Below are 9,135 nucleotides of genomic sequence, written 5' to 3'. Positions count from 1 at the left end.
TTTCTTTTTTTCATTTTATAATATGACCAACTATTTCGATAATATATATTTATATAATATGATAATTGTGAAATAATATTATTTGATTGATAATATAATAATTAATAATAATAATAATATAATAGTAATATAATAATATTAAAAACACAGTAAAGCTATATACAAAGTGCGACTACAGTCTCATTTTTTTTCTTCTTCTTTTTTGAATAAATTTTTTTTTGTGCTTTTTTTTTTATCTGCAAAAACAATTTTGTATTTTAAATATATATATGGTTTTTTTTTAATTTTTTTTTTTTTTTTTATTAATTCGATGAATATATACGTCGTCGCTGTTCCTAGAGTTACCCGAGAGTTGACTTAATATTTATATGATGACATTTGATTATATATATTTTTTTCTTTCATATAAATTTTTTTTTTTTTTTTCACGTTTTATTTAGGCTGAGATGCTATAATATATCTCGATAAATTCTCGAGTCGCTACAACCACTTAAAAGCATTTTAATATATATTTTAAAAAATATATTTTCTTTATACATTTCATAAAAATTATTGAAATGATATATAACGCGTATAATCTAGTGTCACCAGTGTTATTTTTAAAAAAAATTTTCGACTCAATCGAAAGTCAATTGTGAATTTAATAACAAGTTAACTTTGAAACAAAAAAAATATATTTTTCTTCCTGCTTTGATGTTCATTTAATATCTATCGTTATATTGAAAAAAAAAAAAAAAAACAAATTAATAATAAATAAATAAGAAGCATTAGAAAAAAAAAAAAAATAATAGAAACTATATACTTGATTTTCAAGGCTAACACTCCTATGATTATTAATTAATTTTTTTTTAAATTCTTTTGTTATTATATATTGATGTTTTAAAAATAAAATTATTCATTACTCTTGACATCTGTGTATTTTATACAGAACAACAACAACAACAACAACAACTGACTCTTGACGACCGGTTTTCAAGTCACAAATTAATATGAATATTAAAATTAAAAAAAAAAATTTTTTGTAATTAATCATTTGTGCTGTTCCAATCGATCGATTTCAATTCACATTGTGAGACAGTTGTAGCAGCAAAAATTAATGTGACAACGATCTTGCTATTTATCATGTGGAAAGTATAAACTGCGGGATCTCGCATAACTCGGTTTGCTGGACCACCATGTTGATATTGATTCCCCATCTGTATATATCAAGGTCAACCATCCATAAAATTATTGAACAAGTTTGTCATTGACATGATCAAATGAACGATATTCATATAAATTTTCATTTTATTCCAATAAAAGAAAATATTATTCTTCAATTTATGATTCAATAAAATATCCATGTTAATTTGCAGATTGTTGATAAAATAATGCATCCAAAATAAATACCAGTAGCATTTAGTAAGGCCCAACAAATTCAGATGGTACAAAAAGGGGGGAGCCCAAATGTCGCCCGGGGCCTGGGCGTGGTTCCACAGTAGCACTTCATTGCTACACTTCAGTAGCAAAATTTTTTTTTTGTAACGCCCGGTTATTACGCACTCCAATTTATAATATTTGCCTCAAGGAATTTTGTCATTTGTTTTAATATTTATCCAATAATGCTCCAATAATAATTATTTTTTTCTTCTCGTTGTTGATGATGGTGATCACGATGACGATGATGATGATGATGCACGCCATTAGGTATGATAGGATATGATTTTTTTAATTAAAGGAAAATGAATTTAAGTGGAAACAGGACATGTTGAGTCAGCCAGTCTCTCGTTGTCACATTGTTGTCGTCTTCGTTTGTCAAATCTCGTTTGTATTTCTTTTTTTTTGTTGTTAATCCTCTCGGGTGTCGTAGGGGTTAGCTGAAGGTTGGGTTAAGGTTTTTTTTTTTTTTTTTTTTCAAATAAAAACTACAGATATAGTAGAATGAAAAAAAAAAAAAAAAAATTGATATTAAAAAAATATATATTTAAAAAAAAAAAATGTCTACTAAAGGAATTTGGGGTAATGAATTGGAATGTCGGCTGGATTTGGCTTCTAATACCTAGAGTAGCCATTCGAATAGCCTTTCGAGTATCCATTGGAGCCCTTGTAAGGAACGGAGTGTATGCTCCTGGAACAGAGATAGACCGAAACATTGGGAATAAGGATATGCTTGTTTGTTGTCATCACGAATATAAATTTATTTTTATTTTTTTTTTTGATTTTTAAATTTATTAGATACATGCAACGATTGTAAATTAAAAGTTATTTGCATGCTGGGTGACAGATATTTGTGTCTATATATATTTTTCCTTTTTAATAATAATAATAATGTTTTTTTTTTTTTTCAACAATATTGTCTCGTCTAACCCGGGTGTGTTTGTATGTGTATTTTTTATAACCGAATGCTGATATATTTTTTTTTTAAATTATATATTGTAAAATCAGTTGTAATTTATTATTTGATTATAAGGACAAAGTTAGAAAGAGGGTGGAGGGCCGGGAAATCACATCTGCTTGATATATTTTTTTGATTTTTATCTCTCGTTATTTTTTTTTTTTTTAATTTATATTTGATGTTGTGTGAAGGTGCAGGGGGTTTCAGAGCTCCCGCTCACCGCCACCCACATCTACAACAGAACAGAAAACAAGGCCACCGCCGTTATAAACAAGGTATCAATTAGTCTACCACCGTTAAATCATTGATTTATATACCATCCCTCAAAAAAAAAAATTAACTTTTGTAATATAAATTAAATATTTCGCGCTTCTGCCCCCCAGTTGTCTTATATATTTTTTTTTTTTTTACACGAGTACTTGCAATGGTTTATCACACACTATACATGTTAAATTTAAAAGGCTCTTTATCTTGTTTTGTAGCAATGTTACCATTTGATTTATTATTCACGATTATTTCTATTAAATTCTATTGGCGTTATTGTGAAAGTATAAGGGAACTCTGACAGTATATTTTAAATGAAATTTAACGATTTAAAAAATTTATATTTCAATAAAATTTATAAAATTATTATTTTATTTTTAATCTAGGTCAAATGAAAATTATTAATTTATACTAGATACTGATGTTAATGATGAAATATATAATTTAATTAGCTATTTATAATTAATCTTTTAAATATCATATATATATTATAAATATAATGTAATAAATTATTTTAATGCTTGACTTATTAACCCATAAAATATAAAAATTATGACTCAATTAAGTGAATTAAATGTGACTTTAATAATATTGTTGACTCTACAGGATTATGGTGATGACAGTTGGATAGAAAAAAAAATATAAATAAATAAAAAATTAATAAGATAATAATAAATAAATGTATAAGTAGGATGGCAAAATATACCGAATATTTAAAAATCATGAGATTTATGGCTGGTGGCCCAGAGGACATTCTTATTGTCCCGACGGACAGTGCGTGAAAGCAAAAAACGCGAGAGCTAAATATTGTGGACTAAAGTGAGCGGTGCTATTCCATTCTCACACAGTCTTAAAAAAATAAATAAAATATTAACAAATAAAGAAGAAAAAAATTAACCTACGAATTCACTATGGGTCCAAAAGCTTCATTGCAAATTCGTCCGTCGTTTTTTTTTTTTTTTTTTTTTGACTCTCATCGACTATCGCGATTTGCAATTTTTAATGAAAAAAATCAAAGTCATCCGACCGGTTTTCATGATATCGTGTGCACTATGTGTGTTGCATACATTTATTTATTTATTTATATTTACAAATGAAAAATACCCTGCAGGCCCATCGATCTTTTGCCTCCCTCTTTTTTTGTGTCGTGCAATTGTCACCCTCTGGGCCCATCAATGATACGGAAATTCAGCTGATCTGTACAATAATAGCCCTGACCAAAAATCTTGATTCTTTTCACGATCAAAATCAAATAAATAAATAATATAGAGGTCAAAAATAATAATCATATAAATAATGAAAAAAATTTATGTAATTCTACATCACAGTACTCGATCAAAGTCAAAAAAAAAATATATATTAACTAGGTTTATATGATTGAGAAAAAAATTTATGTATCAAGCTGAACAAAAGCAACAGTATCATATGGAGTCTATAAACACACCGGTCCCATCAAACTGTCATCATCACACAACCATACCGACGGATCGTCTAAATATCTATCAACCCAAAAAATTAAATTGCACTTCAAAAAATATACCCGACTATTATTTAAATAAAATTATTCATTTTAAAAAACATTTTATATTAATGATGATTTATATGATATAAATATTTATTAATTTTTTTTTTTTTTTTTTAGTCACGTTGTATATTTAAATAAATTGAAAAATGACTCACAAATTTTTTTTTTTTTTTTAGTCATCACGTTATAGAAAAAAAAAATTAATAGAAAATATGTAATAATTTTTTAAATATACATACAACACATGTAAAAATAGAGAGAAAGAAAATTAAAAAACTAGTATAATATTAAAATATAAATTTGACTAATTAAATTATTAATAAAAAAAAATGGAGGAAAAAATTTTTTAAAAAATAAATATATGTACCTGTGCTGTTTAAGATTGTCCTGTCGTTTGAAGGACTTTCCGCAGACCTCACAGGTGAAGGTCACGTCGTCCTTGTGACTACGTTCATGTATCATGAGGTTGTAGGGCTTGGTAAAACGCCGTTGGCAGTACTTGCAAACGAACTCAACTGTGCACTTGGCGCGCATCTTCTGCCGGCGGCCGAACTCCCTGCCGTGCCCCTCTGTCTCCATTGGCATTATCGCGAACATCCTTATAATATTCCCACCGCTTCCTCGCGCTTGCTCGATACAGACTATACTTCTCCTCCGTCTATTGCCCGGGGTATATCCCTCTCCTTTTTATTTTTTGTTTTTTTTTTTTTCCTCACAAATCCTCTTCTTAGGCTATATATATTCCAACACACCTCGTTGCTTGTTGTATCAGTTTGACTTTTACCTCTCTGTCTTTAACACACAATCACCAATATATATATACATATAATACACCTCTTTTATTATTTTTTTTTTTTTAATCAAAAAAATTGTTTTCTCCTCTTGCGCTTTTAATTTTACACTGCAGTTGTTTTAATATAATTTTTTTTTATAATATCTCTTTTGCTTTTTTATTTTTCAATATGTATACGTGTGTGATCTCACCTCGATTTGTCTCTTCCTCTTTCTCTCTCAAGGATTATCTCTCTTGTACAATTGGCTGCTACCTGAGAAACATTAAGATGAGGTCAATTGCTTTGCCACAACGAGATGATCAATGATTTAAGATTGTAGCTTGAAATAATAAAAATATTTCAAATAAAAAATAAAAAAAAAAAGATTTTATCATATTGTGAAGAATTTATACAAGTATATTTCCAATGTGTTGCTATATATATAAAACAACTTGGACACTTGTTTTGGAATTTCATTTATTATTTTAGTTTCTTTTGCCCCTTAAAAATATATTTTTAAAAATTTTATTTGGTTTATTTTTTTGTGTGTGGTAGCAAAACACATAACAGCGATTTTGGCAAGATTAGATTGTCACTTTGGAATTCCAGCTTCGAACCAATAAATGTGTTATATAGATAGTCACTAACACTCATATACAACATTGAGAATTCCAATGTTAAGATAAGACACTCTCTCTCTACCCCGTCTACCGTTTTTTATTTTTATTTTTTCTCACATCTTTCTCTACACACAATAAAATTAAATAATAAAAAAAACACCTCGAAAGGTAAAAGGTATGGATTTTTAACACCTCTTTTAATCTGATTGGAAGCTGGAATTTTGACTGGTGACATTTTCATCATCCCATATGATTCCTCAATATACATATACATAGCTTATATAGCTACTGAGGTTCATTGCCACTGTCACTCACACTTGATCATTCAAATATAAATTATTCAATCATTTATTCTACACTCCTTCAAATATATCAACAGATAAATAAACATCAAAATTAAGATAGCATTGAATGATCATTTAGAGAAATTTTTATATTTTTAAATTTCAGGTATTAACTATATCAACTGTAAAAGAATAAAAATGAAAAAAACATAATGATATGAAGTAAAATGAAATTAACAGTTACCCTCCTACGGACATATATAGTCATGGGGGCGGAATAACTTCAACAAAGATGTTATTCACATGAAATAATAATAACAAATAAACGAACAAAAAATAAATGAAATAGAATGAGAAGATGATGATGATGATGATGATGATGATGAGGTAAGAAAAATAAAGAGCAATTATTAAAATTCTAAATCCTAGTTATTGTGCTTTAGCTACTGAATAGTGGATAGAAAGGACATAAGAGGATATATATATGTGTAAACACACTCGAACAAAGTGGCTTGTCCAAATGTTGTGTATAAAAATAAAAAAAAGAAGCGTGCCGGGGCGTATCCCAGTTGGTTAACAAGCCTAACGGCGATGGACTCTAATTGGACAACCGTATTACGCACGCAAACAAAATGTCTTTCTCTTAAAGTCTTAATTTTTTTTTGAAACTATTTGCATGGTGATAGTAGAGTAATTGATTGAATTTGTCATTTATGAATTTTGAATTTATGTATGTAGATTAATTTATTATTAACAATGTGAAACAAATGATGGAAAAAAAAATTGAAATGGTGGTCAAGATAAAATAACGCGTATCAAAGTTTAATATACGAATAAGAAAGGAGTAAGAAGAAGACTGAGGTGAATGAAGGTGAGGTCTTAGCCAACCAAAGAACAGCTACTGTGCAACGCCCTACGTTAAAATGGAGCTACCGGTTTTTTAGGCGGCTACTGGTGAAGAAGACCAACCGCCGCTGTTTCTGCCACTGCCACACGCCGCGGGGACCACACCCTCCCCACCCTGAACACGCGAGCTGATTGTAATGCCACAAGGGCTCCAATAACGCGTCTTTCTATATCATCCTACTTGTATTTGATACGCTTTAAAATGGTGGTTAAATATACACATGCCCCAATAATATACAACAGCTTTTATTTTTCAATACTAATATTTGTAAAAAAAAATATTTTATTAATTTTAAAAATTTTTTATGTTATAGTTTTTGATGATAATCATCCCTCTAATGACTTGGAAATATATGGCCGAACCCTCGAGTGATGCAGGGCAAGTATTGAATGATCATTTTTATTTTTTCGTTTGATAAATGGTCAAATTTACGTTTACACTTGAGAAAAAACTAAACTAGGGATTAATTGAGCGAAACGAATTGGACATTATACGGTTTCGAAAATATCAACTCATCACAGAAAACAAAAAATACAAAATTAAGATGTTTTTTTTTTTTTTTTTGGGTTTTTCTCTTGATAAATTGATGGTTTTTGTTTGAAAAAAAAAAATAAAGAAAATAAACAATTTATCGGTTGCCAAATTATAAAAATAAATACTCGAAAAAAAAATAAAATATATAGATAAATATTATTTAATTAAATGTTTTATTTGACTTACCAATTTAACGTTGTTTAAAAACAGCAAAATAAAAAACTTCAATAATATCCGATGACGTCAATATTATCCTCGATTTAAAATAAAAAAAAAAATTTATAATTTGTTCTTGAATAAATATGAATATATATTTTAAAAAAAAATAAAATAAAATAATAATACTGTTGCACAAGAATTGAATATCGATGTGAAAAAAAAAAAGTTAAATAAATTACAAGTATTGTAATTTACATAAAATAAAAAATATGTTTTCTTATATGACACAAGTATTAAAAAATTGTTAGGAAGGCCTGTTCACAGGTCTGGACCGTTTGGACGCACGGAGTAGACTGAACCTTTGGGTCTCGACGGGTCCGGTTGGTTGGTTACTGCTTCTCCGGCTTCCACGCTCCTTGGTACTTGGTAGCCCGAATATAGTAGACACCCGAAGACAGTAGACCGTTCCCGCAGTGTATAAAGCACCACCAAGATATCCTCTTTGAGCTTCCACTCTGCACTTGTGGAGGAGGGAATCGTTTGTCCTGAATCAAAAATAAAAAAAATTAACGAAAAAAATTTCATATAAAAAAATAAATAACAAAAAAAAAAAAAAAGGGGGGTAGAGGGAAAGGGAATAAAACAGTGGAGGGAATATATATATCCAGGGTTACCTCCCTACCGAATTCGAGCGACTCCTTCCATGCCCTAGCTATATATTCTACCATGCATACACATAACCCTCCCCAAAAATAAAATAAATAAATAAATAAAAAAAAAGTCCACACAATATTCAAAATTGTGTTATAGTATTGGTGCGAAAGACGCTTTAGTGTAGCTCCTTTTTTTTTTTTCTTTAACTTTCTTTGTTGTTGTTGTTGGCTTTTTCCTTTTTTTTCCTGTATTCTTTTTCATTCAAAAAAAAAAAAAATAAATATATATATCCCCTGGTTCGTGCACGGTCCTCGAATAGCAGACGCGCTTATTCACAAATCCTTCGTGAAGGTGGCTTCTTGGTGGCTCCTGCTTGTGAGATTCAAGCTGTAATTTTTAATCCTCACCCTGTCCCTCATCCATCCCTTCTCTTATTTGTTTACAATTTTGGGACCGCCCTCATATCAGGAGCATCCCTCTTTTTCTCCCTCTTACATCTATAAAATTTTCTGCATCATCATCATCATCATTATTATCATCATCATCATCGTCATCATCATCTTGCGACAGAGGTAAACTGTTACTTTGAAACTTTCAGAAGAAGAATAAAAGACACAACTTTATGTGAGGGTTACTTTACCCCCTACTGAGGGGCAGTAGCATAAATATCCTGGCGCCCAAAAAAAAAAATTTTTTCAACTTTTAAAAGCCTTCATTACAATGCTATATAATCATCAAATTTTATTAATTTCTATTTATATATTTTTAAATTCCAATAAAAATAATGTCGAGCTTATATACCATTGACATAAATATATTTTATAGTAGATATATACGTGAATGACATATTCATTTATTCCATCAAAAAATAAAAATAAAAAAAGCATACATCACATTGATATCTTAATTTTAAAAAAATAAATAAATTATTCTCAATGTTAAATAAAACTTCTGTAATTTTTATCAAAATGAAATATTGAGTAATATATTTTTTTTTAGATGAAAAATAGAAATCGCCAATGAATATCAAATACTGCGCAG

The 9,135-nt window shown here is 28.9% G+C and overlaps 1 protein-coding gene across 3 annotated transcripts; it reads right to left on the bottom strand.

Moving 5' to 3' along the window:
• Positions 1-410: 410 nt before the first annotated feature.
• LOC122849822 (protein drumstick) lies at positions 411-7,985 on the bottom strand. Of its 3 annotated transcripts, none has more exons than XM_044148651.1 (4): positions 7,468-7,985; positions 5,148-5,209; positions 4,531-4,955; positions 411-2,606 (listed from the first exon to the last, which is right to left on the bottom strand). In XM_044148651.1, the coding sequence occupies exons 3-4, from the start codon at positions 4,758-4,760 to the stop codon at positions 2,591-2,593; spliced, it is 246 nt and encodes an 81-aa protein (XP_044004586.1). In that variant the 5' UTR covers positions 4,761-4,955; positions 5,148-5,209; positions 7,468-7,985; the 3' UTR covers positions 411-2,590. The 3 variants fall into 3 exon arrangements, with proteins under 3 accessions (XP_044004586.1, XP_044004584.1, XP_044004585.1); XM_044148649.1 differs by having other exon boundaries at positions 411-2,107; positions 7,468-7,982; XM_044148650.1 differs by having other exon boundaries at positions 411-2,107; positions 4,531-4,951; positions 7,468-7,982.
• Positions 7,986-9,135: the final 1,150 nt, after the last annotated feature.

Source organism: Aphidius gifuensis, linkage group LG2 (genome assembly GCF_014905175.1).
Source record: "Aphidius gifuensis isolate YNYX2018 linkage group LG2, ASM1490517v1, whole genome shotgun sequence".
In the NCBI taxonomy this organism is placed as follows: Eukaryota; Metazoa; Arthropoda; class Insecta; order Hymenoptera; family Braconidae; genus Aphidius; species Aphidius gifuensis.
This window is presented reverse-complemented; position numbering and strand designations above follow the sequence as displayed.

Excerpts from the sequence above, each read along its gene's own strand:
- LOC122849822 (XM_044148649.1), bottom strand. The coding sequence starts at position 4,760 with ATGTTCGCGATAATGCCAATGGAGACAGAGGGGCACGGCAGGGAGTTC. Across the intron at positions 2,108-4,530 it reads GACAATCTTAAACAGCACAG|GAGCATACACTCCGTTCCTT; the intron begins GTACATATATTT and ends TCTCTGTTCCAG.